Genomic DNA, 20132 nt, shown 5'->3' with positions numbered 1-20132 from the left:
CACATAAATAATATTCTGACATCCGCGTCGAAAATCCTCGGCGTTATGCGTAAAGTTAAGTACAAACTATCAAGAAAATGTCTAAATCTAATATATTTTACACATTTGCGGCCATTATTAGAATACGCGTGTGTTGTATGGGACGGTTGTACATTGTACGACAAGGAATTACTTGAAAAAATCCAAAATGAAGCCGCGCGTATTGTCTCAGGCCTAACCAGATCCGTCTCACTTAGAAACCTTTACACTGAAGTTAAATGGCCAAGTCTAGAAAAACGACGAAATTATCTAAAACTAATTAATATCTACAAAATGCATAACGGCCAGTGTCCCAATTACCTTACTAACCTTCTCCCACCAACAGTTCATGAACAATCCTCTCGTAATCTTAGAAACGCGGAAGACTATACTATTTTATCAAGAAGAACTTTACTTTATTCGCGCTCGTTTTTACCATCTGCAATTAGTCTATGGAATTCGTTACCTATTGATATACGAAACATTGACACCATTTCGAATTTTAAAACTTCATTGAAACAATTATTTAATTTATGCGAAGATAATCCCCAATACTTTTACACTGGGGATAGACACTCATCAATTTTACATGCCCGTTTAAGAAATAACTGCAGCAACCTTAACTCGGACTTATTCAATAATAATTTAAAAAACACTCCCCTATGTGCGTGCGGAAGTGATGTTGAAAATGTTGAGCATTACTTCCATTTGCAGCGAATAGCTCTATTTACTGCGCTAAGATCGTTTCATCCCCTAAATTGTGAGATGCTCCTTTATGGTATGCCTTCTCTAAATAATGAAAACAACACCATCATTTTTAACGAAGTTAAAAAATATATTACTACGACAAAGCGATTCATTACTTAGCTTACTCTTTTTACATTTTGCTGGACAGGAATTATTACTTATTACTTATTACTATATTACTATCTTTAGTACTATCATTATTATTATCCTTCATTGTATAAGATATCTGTATATTTTCTATAAAATCAGTATTATTATTTTGTTTTATTATTATTATTACTATTAGTATTACTATTCTTGGTAACTACTGTTATTATTAGTAGTACTGTTGTCATCATATAATAAATATAATTATTGAGATTTATGTTCTCAATTGTATACTTTGTAAATGACATGATTAATATTTTATGTAAGTCTGTCACCATTACAACATGTTAAAACTATTGCAAGGGAAAGACCCCCGATAATGTTGAAGAACTTCAGGTTAACCCTTTTCCATTATGTATGTATGGACCAATGTATATATTTGTACAATGTCATTACTTGGAAATAAAATATGTTTAAAGTAAGCGGAGAAACGACGGAGTCATTTCTGCCATTGTACGAAGATCCGATTCTACCCATATGTGATCTAGATTCAGTATAAGCAGACACGGACAGTTCAATCGTGTCTGCGGCAGAAGAGATTTTGAGCACAATTCTTTGCAATGTATAACTTGTAAAAAGACCTTTACACTTAAACACAACTTTAAACGACACAGCAATCTTCATGTCGACTCGCATTTGATTGAAATGTGTGTGGAAAAAGATATTCATTACAAGTACATTTACAAGAACACGAACGTCCCCAACTTGGTGCACGTTATACCGGTAAGTGCGAACATTTCGACAAAATTTTCGTCACTAATGTAAGATTCAATCGTCACATGAAGACACATTCAGGCGCGTTTACTTACTATTGTGAAATGTGTGCAAAAGCATAAATTATAAAACTGACTTAAAGAACCTTTCTAAAACACATATGACAAAGTATTAAACGATTTGCTCAGGTTCATTCAAAACTCGATTCAGCCTAAAAAGACATACAGGCGAAGGCATAGAGGCAAGTTTTAACTGTGAAACATGTGGGAAACATTTTAACGCAAAGCGATACGTAGCAGAGCATCGCCTAAAACATAAAGAAGGCGACAAAGTGTATCAATGTATAGTTTGTGGTTACGCCTTCAATCACCACTGACAGTTCACTGTATCGCCAAAGATAAAAAGGACACTATTGAATAAAGTAAGAGTTACTACAAAAGTATTGCGCCTTTTTACCCGCTGATTTAAAGTATTTATTGTCACTACATTATTGTTTAAAAGGTTGATATTGTTTTTTATGCTTGCTTTAATTATGTTTACCGCGTATTTACAATTAAGTTTGTTATTTTTTTAACATTTTTAACGTCAGTCAAACGATGTTCAGCGTTACGCTCAATATTGTGGACCACCAATTTGCAGCTGAAAGATAATGGTTTATATCCCTAATTATGAAAACGACTTGCGTCATATAAGCATTCACATTAAATATCAATGTTTTATTTTTTATGATGTTAATGACTCTTTGTTAATGCCGTGGGAATTCATAAAATGTATCCTTTACAGGAGTTTTAGCGTATTATACATCTCCTGTATCTAAAAAGGTCACTTTTTTCGTGATTTAATTTGTTGTTGAGATAGTATGATGACTATATAAATACTATTTTCTTTCGTACGTATGATTTAAGAGCAGGCTTACACAACGTAATGTGCCATGTTACATTTGAGTTTTGTTTTAAGGTCTTTATCTAGTCAATTTCCGTAATGGCCTGATGCTCGATTGTGTTGAATACGAATATAACGTTACTTTTTTTGTAATCGTGCCTTTATTGAAGAGTAACTTACTTCCTAGTATCTGCTTTTTTATTCCTCGCCAATAGGAAAAGGATTTTGTTGTCTCCATCCATTCGTCCGGACCTGTTTGTCAGTAACTGCTGCATGAAATTTCAAGAAACTTACAGTCAATTTGTATCATTATTCTGCGGTGGTTCACGCGTAAATTATGTCGGGATCGACTATGTAACTCCAGAGTTATGTCCCTTTAATTGATTGAATAATGGAAATTTTGTCCGAACCTGTTTTCTGCCTGTATTAGTCGCCAGCAATTTAATGAACATTATAAATGTGTATTATCTTGCTGCAGTAGTGCAATTTGAAGTATCGACGGGTTCGGCAAGGCGATTCAAGGGTTATGTCCCCTTAATTGATTGAAACTGAGGAATATGTCCGTCCCGAGATGTTTTTCAGTAAATTTTGTTTTAATTTTAATGAAATTTAAACAAAATGTTTACCATCATATTGAACAGGTGCAACTGTTGAAGGGATGAACTCAAGAGTTCTGGCCCCTTAATTGAATTAAGCTGTGTAATAATCTCTGTATGAATCTGCTGTATGGAATTTCATGAAATTTTGAATATTATCTTACTTCGGTTGTTTTTATTCAAATTTTGCTAGGATGACTCGGACATTTCATAGCTAAGGCCTTTAATTGATAGAACATGGGATTTGTTTGTCAGATTTTTTACCCATATTATTGCTCATTGGGTTATTGTCGACCTAAAATGGCCCACAAGTCACTAGAAGTTGGGGTGACTAGAAGCGGGTGACTTGTGGGTCATTTCAGGTCGACAATGACCAAATGAGCCGTATTATTACCATATGTGGTGTGCACGCGAGTTTTCGTCTGCTTGACAGTTCTTAGTAAATATCACTCTTTTGCAAAATCAATAATATTCGGCGGGGGATGTTTATTTTTGGAATTTGCTTGATGATAATGCTTTTTCAGAAAATGTATTTCCGCTTAAGATGCTGCTATGATGCGTTGGATGTGTTGCCATGGCATAACCAATAGCTTGCATAACGTCCAGCACATCTTCAACCAGATTGTTTTAACGTGTATATATCACTACTATCGTGTAATAATTAATTTATTCCTAAATAATTTATTCCTGAAATTCAACATTGAATTACCGTCGGTACGCCCTATAAAATTGGGTACATATATGCAGATAATAATTTTGTTGCGTGCTCATTGTTAAATTCCTCAAATCGCCCATTTTATAATCAAGTTCCTGTACTTCAATTACAAGTCTTCAGGTAGGCTACAGTTTTGTTTCGTTGCATTTTCAAGCGCACGGGGTGACATCCTCGTGGCATACCAGAGGGAGTTGATACGTCTGACGTTTTCGACTTTCTCTGCTATTTGCGTCGTTTTGTTCTATAAAAGCAAATGCATAATCCCTGCAAATGCACAATGTATCTGAAAATCCGAGAGGTTGCCTATGCGCTGAAATCCCGTAAGAGAGAGGGATACCTGTGCTTCATGCAAACCAAAAATGACAATTTTCTAACAATTTCACATGTACGTCCCATTTATGAATATGAGTTTTAAATATTAGATAGTTACACCTGATTTGTCTCTGATATAAATTTTAGGCCAATATGTATTGTTGCGAATGGAAAGTCATATTAACAACACAACGATGCGATAGTACAGAGCGCATTTTGAAACTGTGTGGCTTATATCCAAACTCCAGTTAATGGAAAATAAAAACTAAGTACATACAAACATAAGTCAACGATTGTTATGTTTCTTGCAATACTTACTTTTGACGTACTGCGTTTCCTTCAAGGTCCAAAACACTTTTTGGTGACCACATTCCATCACAGAATTATGTTTTATCCGAAAATGACCGGTACCGCATCCGAGAGGGATTCCGATAAAGCGTTTTATTCGAGAGGTGGCCGATATGGTTATACACTGTGATATTGTTTTTACAACCCAAATCGTTAAAGGCCATTGTTTAATTCTGAAATAACCCACAACAGTGACCACAATCATACGAATGTTGTTTGAAAAAAACAAGCAGCAAGGTTCAAGTTAATACTAGTAACTACACATACAATTAAATTTCAAACTTTATCTGGAATTTACTTTTCGGATGACACATCACGAAATCGGCGAGAACATTTTTGTAAAATATGGTTGAAAAGGCTTGTGTTCGAACAGAGACACAATTAAACGAATCATACAAATCATAAAATATAGTTGCCATTAACGTTCATCAGGACACATGTCTATTTAGAATACATTGAAGGACTGTGGCTATATGATTTGTATTCAGTATGTGTAATTTGAGCCGCGTTCTTGGAAAACTAGGCTTAATGCACGTGAGTAAAGTGTCGTACCAGATAAGCTTGTGAAATCAGCACAGGCTAATCAGGGAAAACACTGTCCGCTTTTATGGAATTGTTTGTGTAAAAAGTCTCTTCTATCCGAAAATCCAGTTCAGGCGGAACGTTTCGCCTGCAGAGGCTAATCCGGGACGACACTTTACGCTTATGAAATCAGGGCAGTTTTCCCAGAACGAGGCTGAGTGAAAGTCACAAGCAAACGCTTACTATAGAATTGTCCCTCTCTATGGATATACGCCAATGATAAACGTCAGTATCCAACCAAAAACACACACATAAACGCGAAACAAAAAAACTAGTTTGTAAATATTCAACACCACAGAAAGGGAGATAATAAGTTGTGAACATCCTAACTCTAGCGTACATGAGTTTTACCCCGCATGATTTCATTCAAGGTTGTTCAAAAGCTTGGAAGTTTGCTTATTTGCTTGCGTGCCTTCACATACAAGATATCCAGTCTATAATGCTGATCAATATAAACTGAACGTAGAGACATCCGATGGCGAACAACTATGTTTTCTTTCCAGCGTATATTTATCTTAATGAAACAAAAATATAATGCGCAATAATATTTCCCGCGGAGTGGTTGATAATGTTCAATTCGTAGTAGTTTTTATGCGCAGAACTAAAGTTGCATTGTTATGGGATAAATATAAAATTTAAATTTGTGTATTTGTCTTTATTTCCTAGTCTAAAAATATATAAACCTAACTCCACCTAAAAAACCGTGACAAAACCCAAATCAGCCCGTGACCACAAATGAATACGCCTTTGCATAAACCCTTCGACACAGCTTACCCATCCGTCAACAAAGCCCAAACCCCGTTGACACAGCTTACCAACACATTGAAACAGCTTACCAACACAATGACCCAGCTTACCAACACGTCGACAAAGCTTATTAATCCACAAAAGTATACATCGATGCTTATAGCTTGTGGTAAAAAATGAGTTAACATATGTCCATGACTTAATAGCTCGTGATTACAGCTACTAAACCCGTATACACAACTTATTAACTCGTGATTACAGCTACTTAAACTGTTCTCACAACTTAACAACACGTAATACAAAACTACTTAATCCGTTGTCGCAACTTAATAATTTGTTTTGCAGCTACTTAATCAGTTGTAATAAATTATCAGCCCGTGATTACAGCTTTTAAACCCGCTGCAAAGACTTAATAACTCGTGATTAGAGCTACTAAACCCGTTGTAACAATTTAATAACTCGTGATTAGAGCTACTAAACCCGTTGTAACAACTTAATAACTTAATAACTCGTGGTTACAGCTACTAAACCCGTTGTAACAATTTAATAACTCGTGATTAGAGCTACTAAACCCGTCGTAACAACTTAATAACTTAATAACTCGTGGTTACGGCTACTAAACCCGTTGCAACAATTTAATACCTCGTGATTAGAGCTACTAAACCCGATGTAACAACTTAATAGCTCGTGGTTACAGCTTCTTAACCTGTTGCCACAACTTAATAACTCATGATTAGAGCTACTAAACCCGATGTAACAACTTAATAGCTCGTGGTTACAGCTACTAAACCCGTTGCCACAACTTAATAACTCATGATTAGAGTTACTAAACCCTTTGCCACAGCGTAATAATTAGTGATTACAGCTACTAAACTCGTTGCCACAACTTAATATTTCGTTGGTCCAGTTTATAGAGCCGTGGCCACAACGTAATAAATAGTTATTACAGTTACTTATCTCGTTTGCGCAACTTAATAACTCGTATTTACAACTACTAAAATTTGGTTTTGTGGAAAAAAATGTCGCATGCCTTGCGCATGTACTTCTTGTCTTTGTTTTCTGGTTGCACTAAGGAATGTTGCAAGTATATGTATGGTTGGTTTTTGTTGAGTCGTGTGTCCTTTTTGAGGTTATTGAGATCGCATGCAATCACTTAATAACACGTTCACACATTATGCTGTTCGTTCCAGTAAAACGTTTTGTCAAAGTCACCATCGTTTTGAAGATCGAAAAAAAAATCTGTTGTTGTCGTTCACATTGTAATATCTCATGTATCTTGATCTTGCTGTTTGAATGTACTAAACAAGAACATGTGCCTAATGCAGTGTTCATCATCAAGTCATAAAACAGCTTAGCAGGTCTGCTAAAGTTACAGAGGCTGTTCCCAACGCTATAGTGACAATTACGTGGACAATAAACCCCGTTCAATCCTGACAGAAAGCAGCTTTGCTTTGTCAGGCACTGAAATCACATCTTCATCGTCCCCTACGGCCGACAATCAGCGTCCATAAACGGCTGAAACCTGAGCCGCCAGAACGCCAAAATTGGATAGGGAAGACGTAAACGAATCAGTTTAATTCCGTTTGATAGCGGGTAACATCAAGCGCTACTGTATAATTAAACTGACAAGCCTAATTGTGTGTCCCGTAGAGCGCCTGAAGCGACAAGTCGGGCGATTTGGTCGACCATTTCAGACGGGTATTTGACACGATTGATGGGTACCCGAGAAGTTATGCAAGTTATTTCTCCCTTCTGCAATCAATGACTAATATTGTTTGCCGGTTTGAAGGACTCCTCTCACCTTAAAATTAACGTAGCACGACCCGATTCTTGATTTATCATTTATGTGACATTAGTAGTTATTGTAGAAATGTTTGCCTAATTTTAATGCCTCCGAAGGTGGGCATATAGTGATCGCATGTCCGTCCGTCTGTCTGTCCGTCCGTCTGTCTGTCTGTCTGTCCGTCATACTTTGCGTTTAGGTTTCGAAAACAGCTCATAACTTCTATGTCGCTTCGGATGTAACCTTCATATTTGGTATGCATGTGTTTATGGAAAAGGCCTTTCCATACGCACACAAATTTTGACCCTTTTACCTTGACCTTGAACTTAGTGTCCGCTTTTAGGTTTCGAAATCTGCGTTTAGGTTTCGAAAAAGCGTTTTTCGGGGGCATATGTCATCCTATGGTGACAGCTTTTGTTTTACAAGTATGTGAAAGCCATTTTTATTATATGTTAAATTCGTAATGACAAAATATAAATGTTTTTCAAAAATTCGATGTTTTTATTCGACGTCGGGTTTCTAATTTGACGCCAGTTTTAGTAGTTACATACACATAACGTGTAATTGGTCTGAGAACATTTCATTGTACATGTACGGTGACTGTTGAAAACGCAGTTTATCCGGTAAAATAAACATAATACTTAACATAGATGTACCCCCGAAATACTGAATGTAAATATTTCCGTTTAATGTTACTAAAGTAACTATGTTGTGTAGGACGGCCAAAGGAATTCGAACATCGATTGGTAATAACATTTCAGTGGATTGTATTGCTTTTACATTTACCGTTCGCATATAATGTCAGTGCCTTGTACAGTTTTTTCAATGACCGTTTGATATATCGTAAACAAAATGCGTATAGTAAAAAGTCACGCATCTGGAACGAACGTTCGTGATTATTACTAATCAATTAAAATACTAATCGAAACAATTAATTGATTGTCTATCGCTACTCCGACGGTGTCCAAAATGTCAAATATGTCTAATATCGCTCGACTAACTCGCATTCCTATTCAGAAATCTGTCAAAACAGGCATCGGATTGCAGATCTATATCTCTATATCGCCATACGGTTATAATGAGCACAACCAAACCACGTTCCGCTTACTCGGCTGTGGTAAATTGACTGTAACCATCGATGGAGCGACTCTTTCATCTTCCAATATTGGACAATAAACCTTCACTGAATCACTTATTAATATTGCATTTTATGAAGAATTTGGCATCGGTATGAGGACCTACACGTTCTGAAGAAAAAACATAGACAGGGAAACTATGAGCCCAATGATGTAAGGTATATAATAATTGTATATAAAATATCTATCTAATTTCACCAGTCTAAATATTTAACGGCATGAAGTTATTGAGCAATTTGAATGTAAAACCACTTGAAACGTTCAGGTAATAAAAATCATAATGATGTGCATTAAAATAAAAGTTTGACTTATGTTAATTAAATGAACAATTTTGATTCGAATATTTGCAATAAAATGTCCCCATGTGTGTATCATCATCATCTTGATTATAAATTCGATCATAATTATCACTTTAAATTTTATAACGATCAGCTTCATCATCTTCATCTTCAAGTCTTCCCGTCATCCTCTGTCGTGCCTCAGTTCTTGTGAACACACCTGTATCCGGCAGTTCACTGATTAAACATCGTCTCACGCAAGGTTACCTGAGCACAAGAGGCGCGCGCTGGATGGGTGCTCTTTTATACTGCGCAAGGTATGCTTGATTCTCTAATCTTAATCGTTATCATTTAATCGAATAACTCTCAAGTGGCGATTGTAGTAGTGATTTGCAACCCTTTTAAATGACAGTTCGCGTAGTATGTAGCTGACACTTGACTCGATTGAGATTACATCAACGGGGACAACAGTTTCGTGCATTGGAATTAATTAAAATTAGTTATGTCATTGTCTCGTTAATTGGTGCATTTCAAATTGGTGATTCGTTATTATACTATTTAATTGGTGAACGGAAGTAGGTTTCTGCTCGTTTTCTAGAGCCAGGGATGTTAATTTTTTTTTTTAACGATATTGTTTAAGGAACGGATATTTTTAAGGTACGTACCATATAATTATTTACACAGTATTTTGACGAATTTTGCATATTTTTTTTTTCCAATAACTTAAATGCGACAAATTATGTGTTTTAAAAGTCATTATATCTAAATTTAACTTTTTTGTTCTTTAAGATATAGGTTATTATGAAATGTAATTATAATAACAATTATGATAGAAATATTTATTCTCAAAGTATTATTATTAATTTATTATTAATACTAATACTAATTCTTTTAATATAATTACATAAAAAAGAACATTTTAAAAATGTTTAAATTCACCTGGACACATTTTTCTCGAAATCTTGGGCACTATTTTATTCACATCTTTATCGTCTTTGCATATCTATATGTAACTTTGTAATAATAAAATGGCAAAAATATGCTATATATAAAGATTTAATATCCAAGCCACTGTGTAACATTGGTCGAGAAACACAATACACTACCAGGACCCAACATAGACACATTAATAGTGCGCTGAAGTTTCATTAGCAAAGGTAGAATTACATTTTAATATTTATTTTATTCAGGTTTATATTAAGCTCGCGAGGGTTCGCTAACGACTAAATCCTGACTTTGCAGTATCAAATTGTCCGGCAGCGAGAATTTATGGATGCAGTTTACAGTTCGTTTCGTTTCTGACACGAACTATTGTAATACCCACATGCAAAATGGCTTGAACTTGTTTAGTAATGAACAAATGTTATACCTTAAGCAAAAAGTTTGCTTCAATCTTAGGTAAATGGGACTTCATATGCTGGTGGGATAAATTTTTGGTTTATGTTATAATTGTATTGTATATATATATATATATATATATATATATATATATATATATATATATATATATATATATATATATATATATATATATATATATATTTCATAAACATTGTTTTATATTAATTGTTGATATAACTTGGTGAACACATACTTAACATTACAGCGTTTGCTTACTTTATTTTGTTTTAATAATATTCGTTATAATCAAGGCTACTGACAACTATTTTCAAATATTTTGTTATTAACGAAATTTTTTTTCATACACATATACAGTATTTCATATTTATGTATATTATCATTAACATTTTAGATAAATAATGAAGGGATAAAGCAACAACCGGAAACAGACCATCAGGCTAAGAATGCGACGTAAAAATATAAACTTGACGTCAATCGTGTGCCGAACGCTTCTATTCCTTCAAGCGTTGCCTTTAGTGTTGTCATGTATATACTTGTTGAACGGATGGACTCCAATGCCAATTTTCAACCGGACGGCACGTGCCGACGTCGTCATTCATGGTCACGTGCTAAAGACGTATAAGGAGATTGAGCATCGCACTGACGCCATGACGTACACGTCAACAGTGAAAATGCTCGACGTGTACAAAGGCAAGAAATTGTTACGGAATATTCTGACACCATCAGTGTCGCAAAATATTTACAATATATCGAATTTCGGTGATAGAAAAATGTGTTACGCAGATGTTACGGAAGGAAAAGACTACATTTTGTTTTTGACAACATACAAGCAGCGTCTGTCGGCAAAGTATGACGACATTTTTGGAGCCTCGGCGAAGTATTCTGACTCCAATGCTCAAGAAGTGATGCAGCAAGTTGGACAAGGTAAGTGCCGGTCCATAAAGTTAGAAAACAATTGTGTTTAAATGTCCCTTTGATAATGGAGGTTTGTTGGTGCTGGTGTCGTGCATTTTATGATGATAATTATAATGATGATAAAATAATAATAATAAAATAATAAAAATAATAAAATGAAAATCAAAAATAAAAATATATAATAAAAAAATAAAAATAAAAATAATAAAATATAAATTAAAATAAATAAATAATAATAATAATAACATTGATGATGATGATGATGATGAGGAGGAGGAGGAGGAGGAGGATAATGAGGATGATGATGATGATAGTAACGAGTACAATGAATTCATATGGAGTGATACACTGGTAAATTCGATGAATTTAGAAGGTATCTCTCCGACGTATAAATCTTGCAATGTAAAGATGCTTCTTGTTATAATTAATTTTCATAATGTATGGGCAAATAATTCTCACATTTCTGAGACACTTACAGCTCGGGTCAATTTGCGTCCCATAAAACACTTCACTGGTTCGCTGTCATACAAAAATTGTTATTATTCTAGATGCATATCTTGTTTTATCTTATGAAACTACATACGTTATCTGTATGAGCGATTTCTATTAAGATTGTGCGTACGATATCACACTTATGTTTTTCTTCCTCTCCTCGACTGAAATACTCCGTTGAATAGATACTCAATTGTGCGAAACACCTTTATGGTCATATTTCATTAAATTAGCATATATTTATAATGCAAAAAATATGAAATATGATGAAGTGTTATATTTTTCGAGGTTTCAGGTATAAGAAGAAAAGGTTTAAAAGATACTTTTTCATTTCAAGTGTGTTTTCACCATATGAAAATTTACTACTTATAGTGTTTAGCTTAACGATTTTTTTGGTGGTGAACTGTAAAATATAATAATAATAATAATAATAATAATAATAATAATAATAATAATAATAATAATAATAATAATAATAATAATGATGATGATGATGATGATGATGATGATGATGATGATTGTGTTTAAAATAAAACTGTTAAGTATGCGTCGTATGCGTAGTCGAAGAAGAATTACCATACATTCATGAATTGAAACATAAAATCTAAGACTTGCTTTAAGGTACTCACAATTATTCAGTCTATACTAATAGTAAACGGTTGTATATATTGTGTGTATCGTTGATCTATGTAGACCTTAAGTGATTACGCCACGTTAAGTGCGTAAACAAGATACAATAATATACTGCATCACGTCATTGGGAATTCCAACAAGATACAATAATATACTGCATCACGTCATTGGGAATTCCAACAAGATACAATTATATATTGCATCACGTCATTGGGAATTCCAACAAGATACAATAATATACTGCATCACGCCATTGGGATCACCAACAAGATACAATAATATACTGCATCACGTCATTGGGAATTTCAACAAGATACAATAACATACTGCATCACGCCATTGGGATTTCCAAGCGCAATGGTAAGTTTCCTCACTTACGTTTCAGAGACTCCTTAGCGAATATATGATTCTTGCTCTGGAAAAAACGGCACCTTATGCATGTGCGTAAAGTGTGGTCCAACATTACATGTGCAGTCCACAATCAGTGACGACACTTTCCGCTTGTATCGCATTTTTCATTTTAAAAAGTCTCCATTTAGCAAAATCCAATTTAGGCGCAAAGTGTCGACTCTGATTGTCATAATACTTTTTAATCCATGGACGAAACTACTCACATGCATTCACAATTATGTCTGGTTTAGGTTTTATTCGTAATATTAAATACTACAATTAGTGAATATTTTTTATTATAGCTGTCATGTTTTTTTTTGTCTTTTATAGATATATATATTTTTATATTTAAAGTGCGTTTATTTTAGTAGTGTTTTGATAAAATGCCGTTTGACTGTATTAATCTAAATGTTGCTTTGTATGAAAAAGCTAATTTTTACACAAACAAGGTTGCCTTTTTGATCGATTTTAATGGGAGCAGATGCGAAGAACAATCACTGTAAATCACAATATCGAACGGGAATCTCATCATTATCCAAAATTTCTTCAGACTACATTTATAACTATTTTTATTTAATAACAAATAAAAACTGTGACAATTACGGCAATATTCTACAATGGCCAAAGAAAATACGTGAATACGTATCAGTGCTATAATAGTTTGAGTAACAAGCATAATTCTTATTAACAATAACATTGATATTTATATCGTTCGTAGAAGCTTACATCTAAGTATTTTGAAATAACATACCCGAAATGGGGGTGTTGGTCAATATTTATATTGGATAGGTTCCGTTGGATTGCGGTAATCATGCATATTCAACATAAATACGGTATTGTATTGATGGTTTGTAAGTACATATCTCGAATCATTGGTTTATTAAGCGATTGAACACTATGTGTATGGATTAAACAAACAATTCCAATCATTAAGTATGTGCACTCACGTATTATCATATTTATAAATATTTTCACAAAATATCATTAATCGTACGCTAAAATATTTTACTGTCTTAACCCATTTATGCCTAGTGGACTCTCCCATCCTTCTAAATTGGATCAATTTATTCCAAAAATTAGGGATGTCTAGTATATTTATATTAAGAATATTTCTTACAGAAATTCCTTTAAGCAAACAGCGCAGACCAAGATGAGACGCCGCATCATGCGGCGTCTCATCTGGGTCTACGATGTTTGCAAAGGCCTTTTTTTCTAGACGCTAGGCATACATTGGTTAAATATGCACAGACAACATAAACAAAACAAATTGCAACACAACAATAAAAAATCTTCAATATATAAAAACTGAAATTATTGTTTCCGGACAAATACAATTAATTGAATATATAACACATTCTTAAAAAATGAATAATTCTTGTTGCACAAAAAGCCTGATGCCAATATTATTTTGTAACTGTATAATTTGGAAGTAAATATGTACACATGAACTCGTGTAAGTGAATTAAAATGTGTATTTTCCCATACACATGATATAATTTGGTCTTTTATTCTTAACTATCCAGTTATACACAACTAAAAATGCAAATATATTTAACACAAATGCTTAACTAAATATTTCACACACAAAATAAACTTCAAAAGCACAGCATTAATACGTAAATAAATATTTTTTCTGACAGTGTAGTTTTAATTTATGTTGGCATATGCATGGCCTCTTCTTAAGTATTTAATAGTTTTCGTAGACATAATTATAGGCAATACAGGAATTGAAGAGCTCTGCAAACTTCCATTAAGTATTTAACTGGATTGTCCTATTCCAAATTTACATTTTTGGGTTTTTATATTTACATATGTCGAATGCCTACCCTTGATATTTAATCTTCTGCATTTGGTTTAAAACAAGAATTTTCAGCACACTTATAACGTACCTGACATATCAACAACGTGGACAATATATAGCTATTCCGATTTGAAAAATTTAACATATTTTGTTACTCTCTCGATTGTAAATGACATTTTTCATATTTTTGTGTATTTAAGCACGTACTTGTTTTGTAGTGCGTTTTAAAGAAGCAACGTATACTTTGCTTTTGAAATCTACGATTAAAAACCCGTCACCTGGGCTATTTTTATAGAGCTGTTAAAACCCCTATCAGCGAAAAATAACATAACGAATGCATAAGTTGTAATGAAAGAAATTTTCAACGAAAATTACTGTGTTTAACAATACTCGTACTATGTTAATACTGTTTGAAACGAGCAATTTAACTTTCGAGAAGAAAATCATCGGTGAATACCACGGCAACGCATTGTGTCAAAATAGCACACCGCTTCATTAGTGTAGTGTATCCTTTCCTTGAGGCTCGCTCTGTGTTGGCGGCAGTTAATATCAAAGGGCAGGCAAAACATACGCGCAACGAGTAGGAAAGACGTCGGTGTTACTGACAGCCGTCTTGGGAAACCAACATTCCGGGAAGCCAGGGAATGCGACAGCAATGTGCACCCAAATACACCTGTCAACAGTGATTAGACAAATAGCTTACCCGTCTCTAACAATGTACACACAGTTGAGTTCGTTGTCTTTGCAAACAACACACCACTGTAGGTAACCGCAAGGTAACATAGTAACACCAAGTGCCATCTTAAAAAAACGAAAATAACGAAAATATGACACGCTGGAATACATTTTTCACATGAAGCTAATGTCACACAGCTCGTATGTAACTTCACAAAAGTAACATAAATACTAAAAATCAACGAATATTTCGCAAAATATTTCGTTATATAGAGTTAAACCATAAACAATCAGTGTTCGTTATAGCAATAGCCAACATTTCAACGCTAGATGTGGTCTTGTTACATAGATTTAACGAGATACAAAATGCTCGTTCTTTTTTTTTGGGGGGGGGGGGCGACAATATATTTCATGTAAATTTCCCGACACGATATCCTCACATTTACGAGCGACCGCAAGACTGGCTTCGGGCAATCGTGATACATCGGCTATCTCGGATTGCTCCGTAAGATAGGCCTCGTGGCTAACGGTCGCCATCTTGCCGTGAATTACTACTTTACTCACCAAAAGGTTATCAGTCTAATGTTAAAAGGCTATACCCGACGCGAAAATATAGTTTCGAAATATATGCATAATTTACATATATCACAAGAAAATATTACTAATTATAAACGTTTTTGTATGTATCCCCCTCGAAATTTTCTAATATGAATGAGCACATTTCGGGATTATTAGTTCACATCGTAATCACAATGTTCATGTATTGTTTACAATACACAAGTCCTTGCACAATATGGCGACTTCGAGGAGGATTTGGGATATACAGTGACAGAACTCATGATAGAGTTCAGTTTCAGCGATTATCAACTTCAAGCAATGAAGAGCTTGTATGAAAACAAGGACACGATTGCAGTTCTTCCAACCGGCTCAGGAAAATAAAATAATGAAAAAAAAAAATTCACATACATATGTGAAATAAATCGTCTGCTGATCCAGAGTGTGGCTTCGGGCAGCGTCGGAAGAACGACGAATTCATGAGAACTACGTCGTTCTTCCGAAACTGACCGAAGCCCATCTCGCGTTCGCTCGTTAATGTTCGGATATCGTAGCCGGAAATTCACATTGAATATTGTGACACGCAAAAATAAAAACGAACATTTTGTATCGCGTTAATTCTTTGTCATCAGACCACCTCTAGCGTTGAAATTTTGGCTATTGTTATAGGGACATTGATTTTTCATCTGTTCACTTTATTTTTCCAAATATTGTACGAAATATTCGTTGATATAGAATGTTTATGGGCTTTAAAAAACCAAATATCCTCTTAAATGGCACTCAATAGTTCTTGACGGCGATTTTACTGTTAATCACAAGTTCAAGTTTTCAGTAAACTTAAAGTACGCATGCGCGTGCGAATATTTATTTTGGAATATCCGATTGTCGGTTGTAGACAATCGACATCTATCCGAGGCACACATTTGCATATGTGCATATGCATATGTGACATGTTTTGAAGCATAACAAAACTACAGGAAATGCAATATTATGTAGAGCATCAAAGGAAACGTGCAGAACACAAAACGGAACCATGCATCTATCTTATAAAGCAAATGGTGGATGGATATGATATAATTGATAATACCATTATAATGTTTTTGGTTAAAAATAATGAAGCCACCTTAATTTTTATGTTTTATTAATTAAAATACTGACATATAGTAACGTAAATCAAGTTTCAAAGTGGTCAGCAGTGACCATATAAAATATAGCATACAAACACGTTACTTTTTTTACTTGAATTTTAACATGTTACACCTGTTTGGCCAGATTTTATACAAAAGCCTATTAGTAAAAACATAATAAAAACACAATAACACGCAAACATAAACTATTTATGTGAATTTTCATAATGTTTCATGCAGACCGCTAGGAGTAATTATATTTTAATCATCTCAATACCCCAAAACATACCAACCGTTTCGATAATGTAGTCGGTATTTATGTAATATTCTGTAGGAGAAAAATGTGTCCAAAATGGCTTATGTTTGACACTGACATGATGGGGTAGTAAAGATATAAATGTTTGGTTATCATTTATGACTTATTCCTTTGTTTCCTCAATAGTGTTCGATTATTATTAGTATAATATCACAATTTATAAATATATTCAGACTTTATTATTGTCTCATTCGTAAACATACATATATGACTATACATACACATATACAAATATTCACATAAAACATGCATACCATTTTATTGAAGAATTTTAAGAGACATACCTATTGAAGATTACATTACTTCAAGACTTTTACATATTTACACAAAGTATTAAACGTTAGGTGACCATTGCTAATCGTTCATTAAAAACTGCTATACGACTGATGAATTTGTAAAATACTGAGACTATAAATGTTATGAATTTGCGAGAAGAAATTTGCGAGAAGAAAATCTTGACATCTTAATCTTAATACATAATCCGTTCAATAGCATCAAACGCATACATGTAGGTCTCTCTCAATATTTCTACTGGATTCTTATTCAAAGCATGTAGACAGACTTGCATCGGCTAATACCAGCAACAACAACAGAGCGACCACCTTTACATATTTAGTTTTTTGCCCGCACTGTACTTAACATACCCTGATCTAGGTTGTCATTATTCTGGATCGCCTTTCCATGTCAATAGTGCTCATGATATGCACCGCTGTTTTTTTTAATCAATTTTATATGTCTGAAATAAAATTTGATCTCCAAAACACATATTTATTAAAATTACATCTGCTTTCAAGGTTCTGTATATGAGTTGTTTTCCTGTTCTCAATCTTACTCGGACACCGCTTCAAACAAATGAATAAATAATACGAACAAATGCACGCGCTTTTCTGCAATTGACCATTTTGACGTGTCTGATTCCCGATTATGTTGGTATTCATTAATATTTTTTTAAGTTAAGCCTAGCGGAAGCTTTCAAAACGTCCACATTTACTGCTGTGGTAAAATGGCTTTTGCTAAAAAGTGGAACTTTTTCAACAACAAAAAGTTTGTAACTAATAAATTATTAAACTAAAAATTATATAGAGCACTGTCATTTTAAAAATTGAGACTTAAGACACAGTATGAAAATGAACGAAAAGTCATTAGGCATTTAATGTTGATAGGATCATTACAACCAATTATCTATTTACAAGTGATTTCAATAGACTAGGAAACAGGAATCAAATGATCCATTGCTTGAAATTTTTAGGGGTCTCGTGAATTTTTTATGTGTCAAAATAATTCAGTCTAGAGTTATTTTAGTTCTGTATTTTGGTGAATGCTATGCTCTACTCTGCAAACGATGTTTTGCATGTAAGTAAAATAGAATGCAAATAAACACAATTTCTATGAAACAAACTAAATTTTGGATTTAGCTTCTAACCAGCATGTGCATGGAAATGTTACACGTTAATTTAATTAATGGAGTGGACAACGGGAAAATTGCAAAATGCTTGCATCAAATAGCAGGATTCATGTTCCATTGAAATCACTGATTAACTTTTTGACTGAGTTGTCGTCACTATTAAGGCATCATATAAATAACACAAGAACTGAGCTTCGCCGAACTTCCCGAAAATAATTTCGTTATTGTGGATTAATATTCGTGCGCGAAAAATTTGATCTGGACTATTAAAGGGACTTTTTCAGTGTTTTGCAAATTGGGACTTTTTCAGTGTTTTGCAAATTGACACTTATAACCCCCACAGATTCAATGGTACATTAATGCATTATATTGAAGCAACAACCAAAAATGCCAAATAAGAAAAAAGTTTAAATATCGAATTGGTTAATGCTTATCGTCGATCGAAATTGAAAATAAAAAAATAAAATGAAAATAAAGCGTTTGTAATGCTTTCCGTCGAGAAATTAGCCAACACGTGTTTTACCCACATTGCGTTTTATCGACACCATCCTCCATAAGCCTGCGCGGTGTCGTTGTAAAGGTAGAGCTCCCGGTTGTAGCCCATGCGAAGGCGAACTATATTTGATCTTTTCCTAGTTATTATAGTTGTTAAAACCATTCTTTTTAAACTATTTCATAAATTGCCGTTTTCTTAGTTAATAAGTAAACTCATTTCACGACATAAGCTAAAACTACGAAAGTATTTGAAAAAAGTCCCTTTAAATAGTACAATTGATATTCGTCCAGTATTTTTTTTACATATTCTTTATGTAATCAGGACTCCTCAAACTACATTTTTTAGCAAGGAATCCCTTCTAGAAATATATCAGCATGAAGCCAAACTATGTTATAGTACATGGGATTGTTTACTTTTCAAGGACGTATTTTACCTGATGTGCACACGGTGTTACTTGAGAAATTATAGTTGCTCAAATTAAAATATACTTTCAAACAAAGGGTCAGTTACAAGCAACGACCATAGCATTTATACAGTATAAACAAACATATGATTTATTCGTGATTCGCATTACCCCCCGTTCAAACAGAGACCCCGCTTCTACTACGATCAAAGCGTGGCCGAAAACGTGGCCGAAAACGTGGCCGTTCGTGACAAATCACAGGAGAAACGTAGTGGAGTCTTCATAAGCGCTGTAGGTTACGTATGCGCAATTAATTTCCTTCTATATTACATATAAAATAGTTGAAGTTCGATATCAATTTTTACCATGATCAAGCGAATAGTCACCATACCACCATACATCATTGGAGAGATAAATGCATAATCTTTTGGAAAAAAAATGCATGTCATTAAATTATATACGTGCTAACTCAAAATATTCACCTTCGAATAGGCACACCGGTTTTGACACCTGTGGAGGCGACCATTTTGGGCTCAAATAGTATGACCTACTTTCAA

At 34.1% G+C, this 20132-nt stretch overlaps 3 protein-coding genes across 6 annotated transcripts in view; 1 reads left to right on the top strand and 2 right to left on the bottom strand.

Moving 5' to 3' along the window:
- The window catches only part of LOC127860418 (nascent polypeptide-associated complex subunit alpha-like), a 415045-nt gene that overhangs the window by 112024 nt on the left and 282889 nt on the right, over positions 1-20132 (bottom strand). The window lies entirely within an intron of this gene.
- The window catches only part of LOC127860412 (uncharacterized), a 395662-nt gene that overhangs the window by 147016 nt on the left and 228514 nt on the right, over positions 1-20132 (bottom strand). The gene's annotated exons all lie outside the window — the stretch shown is intronic.
- The window catches only part of LOC127860408 (uncharacterized), a 48235-nt gene continuing 37512 nt past the window's right edge, over positions 9410-20132 (top strand). For all 4 annotated transcript variants that reach the window (XM_052398471.1, XM_052398469.1, XM_052398470.1 and 1 more), the window contains exons 1-2: positions 9410-9662; positions 10759-11291. In XM_052398471.1, the coding sequence (XP_052254431.1) occupies positions 10811-11291 (481 nt within the window). In that variant the 5' untranslated portion in view covers positions 9410-9662; positions 10759-10810. The remainder of the gene's footprint in view (positions 9663-10758; positions 11292-20132) is intronic.

The sequence above is a fragment of the Dreissena polymorpha genome, chromosome 15 (assembly GCF_020536995.1).
Source record: "Dreissena polymorpha isolate Duluth1 chromosome 15, UMN_Dpol_1.0, whole genome shotgun sequence".
NCBI classification, from domain to species: domain Eukaryota; kingdom Metazoa; phylum Mollusca; class Bivalvia; order Myida; family Dreissenidae; genus Dreissena; species Dreissena polymorpha.
The sequence above is the reverse complement of the archived record's forward strand: the minus strand, read 5'-3'. Positions and strand labels throughout refer to the sequence as shown.